Source organism: Heptranchias perlo, chromosome 17 (genome assembly GCF_035084215.1).
Source record: "Heptranchias perlo isolate sHepPer1 chromosome 17, sHepPer1.hap1, whole genome shotgun sequence".
Lineage (NCBI taxonomy): Eukaryota > Metazoa > Chordata > Chondrichthyes > Hexanchiformes > Hexanchidae > Heptranchias > Heptranchias perlo.
The window spans coordinates 55669032-55684714 of record NC_090341.1 but is presented as its reverse complement, the minus strand read 5'-3'; the positions used below and the strand labels follow the sequence as shown (position 1 = coordinate 55684714).

At 47.9% G+C, this 15683-nt stretch overlaps 1 protein-coding gene across 1 annotated transcript in view; it reads left to right on the top strand.

Annotated features, from left to right (window-relative positions):
- Positions 1–15683, top strand: part of mst1 (macrophage stimulating 1) — a 113885-nt gene that overhangs the window by 83299 nt on the left and 14903 nt on the right. The window contains exons 12-13 of the mRNA XM_067999009.1: positions 3894–3929; positions 14902–15019. Coding sequence (XP_067855110.1) covers positions 3894–3929; positions 14902–15019 — 154 coding nt within the window. The remainder of the gene's footprint in view (positions 1–3893; positions 3930–14901; positions 15020–15683) is intronic.

Genomic DNA, 15683 nt, shown 5'->3' with positions numbered 1-15683 from the left:
GTGACCTGGGCCTGGCCCAGGGGAGGGATAATGGCGATAGGGGACATGGAAGTGGGGACGCCACTCAAAGCGCCCCCACGTCTCACCCGTTGCGCCCCTCTCAACCAGTACCCACAATGCTGCCTCCTCTCCAGGTGGCCTAGTCTGCCCCTGCACAGGTGCAGATGGAGCAGTCTTTGGCGGGGCCCTCACAGGCTCCAAAATCCAGAGGGCGTAGGCCCAAAGCATCTAAGCAGTCAGGGCATGAACATGAGCAACCTGCCACTACCTCTGCTGCAGCCACAGGGAATGCACCAAGTAGAAGTAGTCGGAAGAAAAAGGCGAAGGATTAGTGATCATGAAGGGGATGCACAAGGGTGTTTGACAGACTGTCATGTTTTTCATTTACATTTGTTTTTTATTAAATTCGTATTAAATGTTATCACTCTCAGCACTACTGCCATGCCTTGCTCATTCTTGACTGCCTCTTGTGATTCGCCCCTTCATGTGATTCACCATGAGCGGCGACACTTGATGCCACCCAGTGGGAGTTTACAGTGGGTGTATGTGTATGTGTAGTTGTAGGACTGTTTTGTGCGGGGGTCGGGGGATGCTGGTGTTGGTGCTGGTCTTTCCAGGTGGCCTGAGGACTGGACTGTTCTCACTTTGTAATCTCCTTATGAGAATCGTTCAAATATCAGAGACTCCCTGGCCACACGAGCAGTCAGGTGAGCTGCTGCTCTGCTGATGGCTTCTTCCTCCTCCTCATCCTCTTCCTCCTCATCTTCCTCCTCCTGTTCCTGCTCCTCATGCTCCTCCTCAATGTTCATGGCAGACGTGAATGCTGGATGAGGGCATGGGGCCTCATCAACTGGTAACCCTCTCTGTTGCGCCATGTTGTGCAGGACCCAACTCACGACTATAATGCGTCCCACTCTCGCTGGTGAGTATTGAAGGCAGATCAATCGAGGCACCGAAATCGCATCTTCAGTCAGTTACAGACCTGGTGGTGATGTGACTGTCATTGTATCGACTCTGTTCCTCGCTGATGGGGTTCCTCAGAGGTGTCATGAGCCACGTGTGCAGGGGGTATCCCCTGTCCCCGAGGAGCCAGCCCTTATGGGTGTTCGGTATGTGGAAGAGGGGCGGGATGTTGGATTCCCTCAGAATGAAGGAATCGTGGCAGCTGCCAGGGAATCTGGTGCACACATGAAGGAATCTTTTCCACTGGTCACAAACAAGCTGAGTGTTGATGGAGTGATACCCCTTTCTGTTGATGAACAATCCTGGCTCGTGTGGAGGTGCTATATGCTATATGCTCTTGCTATTGCTATATGGGTGCAATCGATTGCACCCTGTACCCGTGGGAAGCCAGTCAGAGAGTGGAATCCACTGCCCTCTCCATCTGGTTGAGATCGTCCATGGGGAAGTTGACGTAGTGCGAGGCCCTGCAAAACAAGCCGTCGGTGACCTGTCTTATGCACTTATGTGCAGGTGACTGAGAGGCCCCGGTGATGCCCCCGGTGGCACCCTGGAATGATCCGGAGGTGAAGAAGTTGAGGGCAGTGGTCACTTTAACCACGATGGGCAATGAGATGCCGCCAGGCCCAGCCAGGCGCAGCTCGGTAGGAAGGAGGCGACAGATGTCTGCGACCACCTGGCGACTCACTCTCAGCCTCCGTATGCACTGCTCCTCAGAGGTTCAGGAAGCTCAGCCTCGGTCTGTAGCCCCTCTGACGAGGGTAGTGCCTCCTGCGAGGTTGCTCCCTCTGTTGTTGCCCTCTGTGCTCTTGTGCAGGTGCCTGTGGAGCAGCACTATGTAGTAGAGCTGCAAGTGGAGGAAGTGCATGCCGTGCCTGGCGAGGATGGTGATGTTCCTCGTCCTCGGATGTACTGGTGAATGCAGCCATTGTGCCCCCCATCCTGATGATGTCAGTTTGAGGGGGTCCAAAAAGTTGGTCAATATGTGTAAACAGAACAATTCTGTGTGTAATCCAAGAATGTTCAGTCTAAACATGAAGATCTCCCAGCCAAAGAGAACTGTTGCCTGAGAGAATTGCTGCAATTACTCGCCTTTAATCCCCATCTGTCAAACAGGGATTTAAATGTTCAAATGGCTGCTGGCTGCAACCCGCCTAGTTTCCCAGGTGTCTTTCGCACAGCACGGGAAACACGTTGAGGCAGCGTTGAAACCGCTCGCCATCATTGTTAATTACATTTATACACATTTCAAATACTTTCAATACTTTAATTGCCGGCAGGACTTCTGGGTTCAGGAAGTGTCTGGGTCGTGTGTGTTTTTCGGCGGGTTGGAGACGGGATTCCTTCCCACTCCTGAAAATCCCAATTTTGTTTGTCCCCCCACCCTCAAGGCACCTGGACTTTGCTTTTAAAATCATGCCCAAGGAGAGAGAGAGAGAGACAGGGAAAGTCACAGAGATAAACAGGCCAGACAGAGAGAGAGAGAGAGAGAGGGACAGAGAGACAGAGAGACAAAGAGAGAGAGAGAGGGACAGAGAGAGAGAGAGAGAGAGTTCTATATTACACACAGATGGAGATGTGGATCCACATTACACAGATGGAGGTGCACGTTGCACAGTTCAAACCTGCTGCTTTTGCTACAGATGCTTCTTCTACTCCATGTACAAAACCCAGGATTAAACTGCGAGGTGCATTGTAGCAAAGTGTAGGTGCATTGTCTAGGGCCTGTATTGGCCCGCTCCTCACCAACCTGGAGAGAATTTCAGCCTCCGCAGCAGGTGTGTCTCTTTCTCAAAGGCCTTGAATGGCATGATCTGCAGCATTGGATTTGGATGTCTCCAACATCAAGGTGGCTGGCACATTGCCAGATATTATGTGCAGCTGTTTCTGGTGTACCGAAAGCAGATGTAGGTCATATCACTGTTGTGTGACTTGGCAGCTGGTTATGAGACCACAAGCTCATACATACAGGGTGCAGTGTCACCCTAGGTTGGGCTGCAGAGCTCCGCGCCTCCTCCTGGTTTAACTAACATGGGTGCAATGTGGTCAGGGGGTTGGAGGTAGATACATATAGACTACTTATGGGGAGATGTGCTGTTCACTGTACAGCTCAGGAGGAGCCGCTGATACCTGCTGCCCACCTGGTGAGGCTCAAAACCGCACTGGTACATTATCTAAAGTCCAACTGATGACCATCCCTTCTGGAGATGGGAGGTGAGCAGAGTCTGGAGCTAGCAGCAAACTGGGGAGATTGGACCCAGGTCACTTTTCCATGGGTGGACTCATAGGGCTGCCTTATAAGTTAAATTATGAGGACAGGTTGGTAATGGTATCAAAGGATATGAAGCAAAAGTGGCTAAATGGAGTTCAGCCATGATCTGATTGAATGGTGGAAGAGACTCGAGAGGCGGAATGGCTTACTCCCGTTCCTATGCTCCAGACTGCCTCTCTGACAATGGTGGGGCCCACTTTAGCCATTTGGAGGTTGGTGCTCCCCATCTCACTGGGCACAGCTGTCTCCCGTGCCATATGCTAGGTCCCCCAAATGAGCTTGGAAAGCGGGAACTCCAGGAACAGAGAGTCCGCCGTCCCCTGACTCCCCCCTCCCCCCCCTTTCTCAAAGTGCACTGTCCCTGTGCAACCCTTTAAACTCATGAATTTGGTGAGCCGGCTCATTTGCAAACCTTCGGGGAGGGGGTGGAGATCTGGCGTAACGGTTCTCTACCCCTTTTTTCTGTTTTCTGTGCCTGTGCAACTGTGATTTCACAGGTTCAGGAGCGGGGAGGGGAAAGTCTCCCCGATCGTCCCACATCACAGACAGGCATGGACAGGAGTACTCAGAGTATCTGCAGAGAAATTTAAAGACACAAAACGACTGCTGATTTCCAGTTACATTCCTTTACATGCGCACTAACCGTCTGTTTCAATTACAGAGGGACATGCGAAGCCATCAAGCAAAGAAAATCCAGGTACATATTCAGAATGCATTCTCTGTCTTTCCATATCTGGTCATCGCTTTTTACAAATTGGATACTTATAGGAAAAAGGGTCAGAGTTGTGGACAGTGACAGCTGAACATGCAAAGAGAAGCAGAGAGAAAACGGAATATGTTTCCATGGTTACATTGGGTAGCTTTGGTCTCCCAGCAGTGATCTATCCAATCAAATTTAATAAAGCTTTTTGAAGAAGTGGAGAGTCTGGAGAAGCTGGGGTTGTTCTCCTTTGAACAGAGGAAGTTAAGGGAAGATTAAATAGAGGTATACAAAATTATGAGGGGTTTTGATAGAGTAGATAGGGAGAAACTGTTTCCACTGGCAGGAGAGTAGGTATAGAATCATAGAATGGTACAGCACAGAAGGAGGCCCATTCGGCCCCTCGTGCCTCTTTGAATGATCTATCCAATTAGTCCCATTCCCCTCCTCTTTCCCCATAGCCCTGACAATTTTTCCCCTTCAAGTATTTTTCTAATTCTCTTGTAAAAGTTATTATTGAATCTGCTTCCACCACCCTTTCAGGCAGTGCATTCCAGATCATTACAACTCGCTGAATACATTTTTTTTCCCTCATGTCGCCTCTGGTTCGTTTGGCAATTACCTTAAATCTGTGTCCTCTGGTTACCGACCCTTCTGCCACTGGAAATAATTTCTCCTTATTTACTCTATCAAAACCACTCATAATTTTGAACATCTCTATTAAGTCTTAAATAATGGGCAGCCCTAAATGATCTCACTGTGGCCTGACTGATGATCTGTATTTTGAACACCTCTATTGAATCTTCCCTTAACCTTCTCTGCTCCAAGGAGAACAATCCCAGCTTCTCCAGTCTCTCCACGTAACTGAAGTCCCTCATCCCTGGTACCGTTCTAGTAAATCTCCTCTGCACACTCTCTAAGGCCTTGACATCTTTCCTAAAGTGTGGTGCCCAGAATTGGCCACTATACTCTAGCTGGGGCCTAACGAGTGTTTTAGAAAGGTTTAGCATGGCTTCCTTGCTTTTGTACTCTGCGCCTCTATTTATAAAGCCAAGGATCACGTATGCCTTTTTAACAGTCTTCTCAACTTGTCCTGCCACCTTCAAAGACTTGTGTATGTACACCCCAAAATCTCTCTGTTCCTGCACCCTATTTAAACCCCCATTTAGTTTCTATTGCCTCTCCTCATTCTTCCTACCAAAATAAATCTCTTCACATTTCTCTGTGTTAAATTTCATCTGCCATGTGTACCCTAACCCTAACCGTAATGCAGCCCATTTCACCAGTCTGTCTGTGTCCTCCTGAAGTCTGTTACTATCCTCCACATTGTTTGCAATATTTCTGAGTTTCGTATCATCTGAAAACTTTGAAATTATGTCATGTATACCCAAGTCCAGGTCATTAATATATATCAAAAAGAGCAGTGGTCCTAATACCGACCCCTGGGGAACACCACTGTATACTTCCCTCCAGTCTGAAAAACAACCGTTCACCACTACTCTCTGTTTTCTGTCCCTTGGCCAATTTCATATCCACGCTGCCACTGTCCCTTTAATCCCATGGACTTCAATTTCACTAACAAGTCTATTATATGCTACTTTATCAAACACCTTTTGGAAGTTCATATACACAACATCAACCATACTACCCTCATCAACCCTCTCCATTACTTCATCAAAGAACTCAATCAAATTAGTCAAACATGATTTGCCTTTAAAAAATCCATGATGGATTTCATTTATTAACCCATTTGTTTTAAAGTGCTGATTAATTCTGTCCTGGATTATTGTCTCTAAAAGTTTCCCCACCCGTCAATGTTAGGCTGATTGGCCTGTAATTGCCGGGTTTATCCCTCTCCCCTTTTTTGAACAGGGGTGTAACATTTGCAATCCCTCAGTCCTCTGGCACCATTCCCATATCTGAGGAAGATTGTGGCCAGAGCCTCCACAATTTCCATCATTACTTCCCTCAGTAACCTAGGATGTGCCCCATCTGGACCGGGTGACTTTTCTACTTTGAGCACTACCAACTTTTTAATTACCTCCTCTTTTTATCTATTTTTATCCTATCCAATATTGCTACTACCTCCTCCTTAACTGTGACCAGAGGACACAGATTTAAGGTAATTGGCAAAAGAACCAGAGGAGAAATAAGGAGAATTGTTTTTACGCAGCGAGTTGTAATGATCTGGAATGCACTGCCCTTTGTGGAAAGGGCGATGGAAGCAGATTCAATAGTAACTTTCAAAAGGGAATTGGATAAATACTTGAATAGGAAAAAATTGCAAGGCAATGAGGAAAGAAGAGGAGTGTGGGTCCAATTGGGTGGAGCGAGAACAGGCACGATGGGCTGAATGGCCTCTCTCTAATGTCCTTTAGGGAAGGAAACCTGCCGTCCTTACCCGGTCTGGCCTATATGTGACTCCAGACCCACAGCAATGTGGTTGATTCTTAATTGCCCTCTGAAATGGCCTAGCAAGCCACTCAGTTGTAAAATCTGGCTACAAAAAGTCATAATAAGAATAAAACCGGACGGACCACCCGGCATCGGACCACTAGGCACCGGACACGACAACGGCAAAACACCAAGCCCAGTCGACCCTGCAAGGTCCTCCTTACTAACATCTGGGGACTTGTGCCAAAATTGGGAGAGCTGTCCCACAGACTAGTCAAGCAACAGCCTGACATAGCCATACTCACAGAATCATATCTTTCAGCCAATGTCCCAGACTCTTCCATCACCATCCTTGGGTATGTCCTGTCCCACCGGCAGGACAGACCCACCAGAGGTGGCAGTACAGTGATATACAGTCAGGAGGGAGTGGCCCTGGGAGTCCTCAACATTGACTCTAGACCCCATGAAATCTCATGGCATCAGGTCAAACATGGGCAAGGAAACCTCCTGCTGATTACCACCTACCGTCCTCCCTCAGCTGATGAATCAGTCCTCCTCCATGTTGAGCACCACTTGGAGGAAGCACTGAGGGTAGCAAGGGCACAGAATGTACTCTGGGTGGGGGACTTCAATGCCAATCACCAAGAGTGGCTCGGTAGCACCACTACTGACCGAGCTGGCCGAGTCCTGAAGGACATAGCTGCTAGACTGGGCCTGCGGCAGGTGGTGAGCGAACCAACACGAGGGAAAAACTTACTTGACCTCGTCCTCACCAATCTACCTGTCGCAAATGCATCTGTCCATGACAGTATTGGTAGGAGTGACCACCGCACAGTCCTTGTGGAGATGAAGTCCCGTCCTCGCACTGAGGACACCATCCAACGTGTTGTGTGGCACTACCACTGTGTTAAATGGGATAGATTCAGAACAGATCTAGCAGCTCAAAACTGGGCATCCATGAGGCGCTGTGGGCCATCAGCAGCAGCAGAATTGCATTCCAGCACAATCTGTAACCTCATGGCCCGGCATATTCCTCTCTCTACCATTACCAACAAGCCAGGGGATCAACCCTGGTTCAATGAGGAGTGTAGGAGAGCATGCCAGGAGCAGCACCAGGTGTACCTAAAAAAAATGAGGTGCCAACCTGGTGAAGCTACAACTCAGGACTACATGCATGCTAAACAGCGGAAGCAACATGCTATAGACAGAGCTAAGCGATTCCACAACCAACGGATCAGATCAAAGCTCTGCAGTCCTGCCACATCCAGTCGTGAATGGTGGTGGACAATTAAACAACTAACGGGAGGAGGAGGCTCTGCAAACATCCCCATCCTCAATGATGGCGGAGTCCAGCACGTGAGTGCAAAAGACAAGGCTGAAGCGTTTGCAACTATCTTCAGCCAGAAGTGCCGAGTGGATGATCCATCTCAGCCTCCTCCCGATATCCCCACCATCACGGAAGCCAGTCTTCGGCCAATTCGATTCACTCCACATGATATCAAGAAACGGCTGAGTGCACTGGATACAGCAAAGGCTATGGGCCCCGACAACATCCCAGCTGTAGTGCTGAAGACTTGTGCTCCAGAACTAGCTGCGCCTCTAGCCAAGCTGTTCCAGTACAGCTACAACACTGGCATCTACCCGACAATGTGGAAAATTGCCCAGGTATGTTCTGTCCACAAAAAGCAGGACAAATCCAATCCGGCCAATTACCGCCCCATCAGTCCACTCTCAATCATCAGCAAAGTGATGGAAGGTGTCGTCGACAGTGCTATCAAGCGGCACTTACTCACCAATAACCTGCTCACCGATGCTCAGTTTGGGTTCCGCCAGGACCACTCAGCTCCAGACCTCATTACAGCCTTGGTCCAAACATGGACAAAAGAGCTGAATTCCAGAGGTGAGGTGAGAGTGACTGCCCTTGACATCAAGGCAGCATTTGACTGAGTGTGGCACCAAGGAGCCCTAGTAAAATTGAAGTTAATGGGAATCAGGGGGAAAACTCTCCAGTGGCTGGAGTCATACCTAGCACAAAGGAAGATGGTAGTGGTTGTTGGAGGCCAATCATCTCAGCCCCAGGGCATTGCTGCAGGAGTTCCTCAGGGCAGTGTCCTAGGCCCAACCATCTTCAGCTGCTTCATCAATGACCTTCCCTCCATCATAAGGTCAGAAATGGGGATGTTCGCTGATGACTGCACAGTGTTCAGTTCCATTCGCAACCCCTCAAATAATGAAGCAGTCCGAGCCCGCATGCAGCAAGACCTGGACAACATCCAGGCTTGGGCTCATAAGTGGTAAGTAACATTCGCGCCAGACAAGTGCCAGGCAATGACCATCTCCAACAAGAGAGAGTCTAACCACCTCCCCTTGACATTCAACGGCATTACCATCGCTGAATCCCCCACCATCAACATCCTGGGGGTCACCATTGACCAGAGACTTAACTGGACCAGCCATATAAATACTGTGGCTACGAGAGCAGGTCAGAGGCTGGGTATTCTGCGGCGAGTGACTCACCTCCTGACTCCGCAAAGCCTTTCCACCATCTACAAGGCACAAGTCAGGAGTGTGATGGAATACTGTCCACTTGCCCGGATGAGTGCAGCTCCAGCAATACTCAAGAAGCTCGACACCATCCAGGACAAAGCAGCCCGCTTGATTGGCACCCCATCCACCACCCTAAACATTCACTCCCTTCACCACCGGCGCACTGTGGCTGCAGTGTGCACTATCCACAGGATGCACTGCAGCAACTCGCCAAGGCTTCTTCGACAGCACCTCCCAAACCCGCGACCTCTACCACCTAGAAGGACAAGAGCAGCAGGCACATGGGAACAACACCACCTGTACGTTCCCCTCCAAGTCACACACCATCCCGACTTGGAAATATATCGCTGTTCCTTCATTGTCGCTGGGTCAAAATCCTGGAACTCCCTTCCTAACAGCACTGTGGGAGAACCGTCACCACACGGACTGCAGCGGTTCAAGAAGGTGGCTCACCACCACCTTCTCGAGGGCAATTATGGATGGGCAATAAATGCTGGCCTCGCCAGCGACGCCCACATCCCGTGAACGAATAAAAAAAAAATGATTTTATGAAGTGACCGATGGAATAAATGGAATGCAGTAGATGTAGTGTTGATGGGTGCTCAAAAGGTAATAAATAAGGTGTCCCACAGGAGTTTTTTAGAAGAATTAAATCATGTGGTGTAAGAGGAAATGTCGCAGCATTGATGGACATGAATAAAGGGTTGGGGTTAATGGGTGTTGCTCAGATTGGAGAGGGGTTTCAAAGGTGTATGCTGGGGGCCAGTGCTGGGTCTACTTTTGTTCTCACTCTATATAGATGATTTGGACTTGGGCAGAGGGAGCACCACATCGAAATTTGCTGACAACAAATTAGTAAAGGGTTTGGACAAACTGTGAGGAGGACTGTTAAAGACTTAAGGAGGTCACAGGTAAGTTAATGGAATGGGCAGACAGCAGACAGGCCCCATTGGAGGTACAAAGTCACATGGACCAGTAAATGTGCTCGGGATGGTAGCTGAAGTGGAAATAGGCTGTATTAGGAATGCCACTAAATTAGGGAGATGCATGGAGATTGAATTATTTGTTCAAAATCAGAATTTGTAGAGTTTTTGGACTTATTGGATAAATAAAGGGAATGCAGTAGATGTGGTGTATATGAATTTTCAGAAGACATTGGATAAGATCTCTCAAAAGAGGCTAGTTCGAAAAATTGAGACATATGTTATAAGAGGAAATTAGCAGTACAGATAGAAAGTTGGTTGACAGACAGGAAACTAAGAGTGAGAGTTAATGGGTGTTGCTCAGATTGGATTATATATATATAATTTATAGACTGTAAAAGACTTCGGCAAGACAGGACAAGGTTAGCAGAATGGGCAGACAGGTGGCAGATGCAAATTAATTTAGCTAAGTATGAGGTATCACATTTTGAGTGAGCATACATTTAATGAAAGGGAAGAAATAGCGGAGGCTCTGACCATCATTTTCCAATCCTCACTGGATACAGGCATGGTGCCGGAGGATTGGAGGATTGCTAATGTTGTACCGTTGTTTAAAAAGGGAGAGAGGGATAGACTGAGTAATTATAGGCCAGTCAGACTAACCTCCATGGTTGGCAAATTATTGGAAACAATTCTGAGTGACAGCATAAATCGTCATTTAGAAAGGCACGGATTAATCAAGGACAGTCAGCATGGATTTGTTAAGGGAAGGTCGTGTCTGACTAAATTGAATGAATTTTTTGAGGCGGTAACAAGGAGGGTCGATGAGGGTAATGCATTTGATGTAGTCTACGTGGATTTTAGCAAGGCTTTTGACAAGGTCCAACATGGCAGACTGGTCAAAAAAGTACAAGCCCATGGGATTGAAGGGAAGTTGGTTCCAAAATTGGCTCAGTGGCAGGAAGGAAAGGGTAATGGTCGACGGGTGTTTTTGTGAATCCCAGTGGGCTTCCACAGGGCTCAGTACTAGGTCCCTTGCTTCTTGTGGTATAAATTAATGATTTGGACTTAAATGTAGGGGGCGTGATTAAGAAGTTTGCAGATGATACAAAAATTGGCCATGTGGTTCATAGTGAGGGGGAAAGCTGTAGACTGCAGGAAGACATCAATGGACTGGTCAGGTGGGCAGAAAAGTGGCAAATGGAATTCAACCTGAAGAAGTGTGAGGTAATGCATTTGGGGAGGGAAAACAAGGCAAGGGAGTACTCAATAAATGGGAGGATACTGAGAGATGTAGAGGAAGTGAGGGACCTTGGAGTGCATGTCCACAGATCCCTGAAAGTAGCAGGATAGGTAGATAAGGTGGTTAAGAAGGTATACAGGATACTTTCCTTTATTAGCCAAGGCATAGAATATATGAGCAGGGAGGTTATGCTAGAACTGACTAATTTGATTGAATTTTTTGAGGGGGTGACTAGGCGTGTGGATGAGGGTAACGCAGTGGATGTGGTATACATGGATTTCAGTAAGGCCTTCGATAAAGTCCCCCACAGGAGACTGGTCAAGAAGGTACGAGCCCATGGAATCCAGGGTGCCTTGGCACTTTGGATACAAAACTGGCTTAGTGGCAGAAGGCAGAGGGTGATGGTCGAAGGTTGTTTTTGTGACTGGAAGCCTGTGGCCAGTGGGGTACCACAGGGATCGGTGCTGGGTCCCTTGCTGTTTGTGGTCTACATTAACGACTTGGATATGAATGTAAAAGGTATGATCAGTAAGTTCGCTGATGATACAAAATTGGTAGGGTGGTAAATAGCGAGGAGGATAGCCTCAGTCTGCAGGACGATATAGATGGGTTGGTCAGATGGGCGGAACAGTGGCAAATGGAATTTAACCCGGAAAAGTGCGAGGTGATGCACTTTGGAGGGACTAACAAGGCAAGGGAATACACAATGAATGGGAAGACCCTAGGCAAGACAGAGGGTCAGAGGGATCTTGGTGTGCAAGTTCACAGATCCCTGAAGGCGGCGGAACAGGTAGATAAGGTGGTAAAGAAGGCATATGGGATACTTGCCTTTATTAGCCGAGGCATAGAATATAAGAGCAAGGAGGTTATGATGGAGCTGTATAAAACACTGGTTAGGCCACAGCTGGAGTACTGTGTGCAGTTCTGGTCGCCACACTACAGGAAGGATGTGATCGCTTTGGAGAGGGTGCAGAGGAGATTCACCAGGATGTTACCAGGGCTGGAGCGCTTCAGCTATGAAGAGAGACTGGGAAGATTGGGTTTGTTTTCCTTGGAGCAGAGGAGGCTGAGGGGGGACATGATTGAGGTGTACAAAATTATGAGGGGCATAGATAGGATGGATACTAAGGAGCTTTTTCCCTTCGTTGAGGGTTCTATAACAAGGGGACGTAGATTCAAGGTAAAAGGCGGGAGGTTTAGAGGGGATTTGAGAAAGAACTTTTTCACCCAGAGGGTGGTTGGAGTCTGGAACTCACTACCTGAAAGGGTTGTGGAGGCAGGAACCCTCACAACATTCAAGAAGCATTTGGATGAGCACTTGAAATGCCATAGCATACAAGGCTACGGACCAAATGCTGGAATATGGGATTAGAGTAGACAGGGCTTGATGGCCGGCGCGGACGCGATGGGCCGAAGGGCCTCTATCCGTGCTGTATAACTCTATGACTCTATGACTCTATAACTGTATAAAACACTGGTTAGGCCACAGCTTGAGTACTGTGTTCAGTTCTGGTCACCACATTACAGGAAGGATGTCATTGCTCTAGAGAGGGACTGGAGAATTTTAGCTATGAGGAAAGATTGGATAGACTGGGGTTGTTTTGTTTGGAACAGAGGAGGTTGAGGTATGATTTAATTGAGGTGTATAAAATTATAAAGGGCCTAGGTAATGTGGATAGGATGGACCTATTTCCCTGAGCAGAGTGGTCAATAACCAGGGGGCATAGATTTAAAGTAATTGGTAGAAGGATTAGAGGGGAGCTGAGGAGAATTTTTTTCACCCAGAGGGTGGTGGGGGTCTGGAACTCACTGCCTGAAAGGGTGGTAGAGGCAGAGACCCTCAACTCATTTAAAAAATACTTGGACATGCACTTGAAGTGCTGTAACCTACAAGGTTATGGACCAAGCGCTGGAAAGTGGATTAGGCTGGGTGGCTCATTTTCGGCCGGTGCGGACACAATGGGCCAAATGGCCTCCTTCTGTGTTGTAAATTTTCTTTGATTCTATGATTCTAAAGAAAGGTGTGCATGAACCAAGAGATGTAAGGGTTAAATACATAATTCCTGGAAAATGTGAGTGTGGGTAAATAAGATCATAAAAAGACCAATAGCGTTTTGGCTTTTAGAATTAAGGGCATAGACTACATTGTAAAGAAGTAAGGTTGCATTTATACAAATCACTGCTTAAGTCAAAGTGCCTGGTCCTGGGTGCTCCAAAAGAAAAGAAAGACTTACATTTATATTGTGTCTTTCACAACCTCAGGATGTCCCTAGGTATTTTACAGCCAATGAAGTACTTTTTGAAATGTAGTCACTGTTGTAATGTAGGAAACACGGCAGCCAATTTGTGCACAGCAAGATCCCACAAACAGCAATTAAATAAATGACCAGATCATCTGTTTTCAGGTGTTGGTTGAGGGATAAATATTGGCCAGGATAATGGGGAGAAATCCCCAGCTCTTCTTTGAAATAGTGGCATGGGATCTTTTACATCTATCTGAGAGAGCAGACGGGGCCTTGGTTTAACATCTCATCAGAAAGACAGCACCTCTGACAGTGCAGCACTCCCTCACTATAGTGTCAACCTGGATTTTGTGCTCAAGTCCCTTGAACTCACAACCTTCTGACTCAGAGGCGAGAGTGATACCACTGAGCCACAGCTGACACATATAGAATCATGGGGCATGAGTTTGACCCTGAGCCGGGAAGGGGACAGGGGGATCAAATTGCAGACGGGAAAACTGGAAGTACGTGTTTCCCCGATGTCCTTACGATTTTGACGTAAGGATGTCTTATTTTTTTTGTCGGTTTGCTGTGGCAGGCAGCCAGGGAGAGGTCGTGAAAAGGTAAGTCTTCAGGTAAGTTTATGATTGTATGGATGGGAGGGGGCATGGGGGCACTGATGGGCATGGGGCAATGATGGGCATAGATGGACATGGGGGCACTGATGGGCATAGGTGGGGCGGGAGGCATCAATGGGCATGGGAGTCACAGGGGGAATCAGTCATGGGGGGAGGGATCAGGGGTCAGTCACGGGGGTCCACGATCGTTGTGGGGAGGCGGGGGTCATTGTGAGGGGTCCACGATCTTTGGGGGGGTTCGAGATCGGGGTGGGGGGGTCTGCCATCGTTGGGGGACACTGCAGGTTGGGCCTGAGGGAAGCATTCCTGCTCCTCCTGGCCCACAAGCTGTGCCAGAAAGGCACTTATCTGCAGTTTCGGGCCTTCTCGTCTCCTCTCACGTGGCCCGGGAATCCCGGCCCCCAGGGGTTGAAATCATAAAATCTGTAAAAATGGAGGCCTGCTGCAATTTTCAATGCCCCTTCCCCTCGCCCCCCTCCAACCCACCCGTTTCTCAGTGTTAAAATCATGCCCATGGAATCATAGAATGGTTATGGCACAGAAAGGGGTCATTCGGCCCATTGAGCCTGTGCCGGCTCTTTGTAAGAACAATCCAGTTGGTTAGGACATTAAAGTCATAGTGAAGTTCTGTGTTCTTCTCAGTCTTGGAGCCGTGCCCTCTGGGTCCAGAGGATGTCTGTATAATCATTGTTCTGTATAAGTATAACAAAAATATTGCTAAGCCATACCATGAGGTTATTAGAGAGTGAAGTGAAACAGTCGAACATAGGAATTGCTGGATGAAAAAAGACAGAGGTCCATCTGGTTCGCCTTCTACCATCCAGGTAGTCGCACGATGCAATGATAATGGAGTTGCTGACTAATCTAGCAGTCAATCTGCAGAAATTAGTCTACAACAGATGTTACGGTGGGTGAACGAGAGAAGGGCCTGAGTAAGTTCACTCCCTGCACCTTGAATGAGTGTCTGCACTGCGATTAATGCTGTTTTGGTTCCCTTTTCAGAATCAGTCAAATTTGACTCATGTGGTAAGCGGGATGACCGAATGTCTCAAATGCTAAAGAGTCGAATTATGGGAGGTTTTCCCGGCAATTCCCCCTGGACCGTGAGCCTTCGCAACAGGTAAACAAATGAGGAACAGTCCAGAACAGCAGGATTCCTGGAGATCCAGGGGTTATAGATTGCACTCACAAGGCCCTGCATGCTCTCTCACACAACCTCGCTGCCCCTCCATGAATAGGAAAGGATTCCAGTCTCTGGATGTTCGGCCCTTTTGCAAACATCAGCACTGGATTATGCAAGTCAATGTTTGTTTCTCAGGCAGCTGTCACAATCATAGAATGATACAGTACAGAAGGAGGCCATTCAGCCCATCGTGCCTGTGCTATCCAATTAGTCCCACTCCCCCGCTCTTTCCCCGTAGCCTTGCAAATTTTTCCTATTCAAGTATTTATCCAATTCCCTTTTGAAAGTTACTATTGAATCTGCTTCCACCGCCCTTTCAGCCAGTGGATTCCAGATCATCATAACTCGCTGCATGAAAAAAATTTCTCCTCATCTCCCCTCTGGTTCTTTTGCCAATTATCTTAAATCTGCGTCCTCTGGTTACCGACCCTCCTGTCAGTGGAAACAGTTTCTCCCTATCTACTCTATCAAAACCCTTCATATACCTTAATTTTAAGGCAGTTCACCATCTCGCCAATATTTGACCCACAAAGGCAAGTGTCAGAGTGTGCTCCTGGGCGATACAGGCTATTCTCTGCAGCATTGGCTCGTGACACCACTG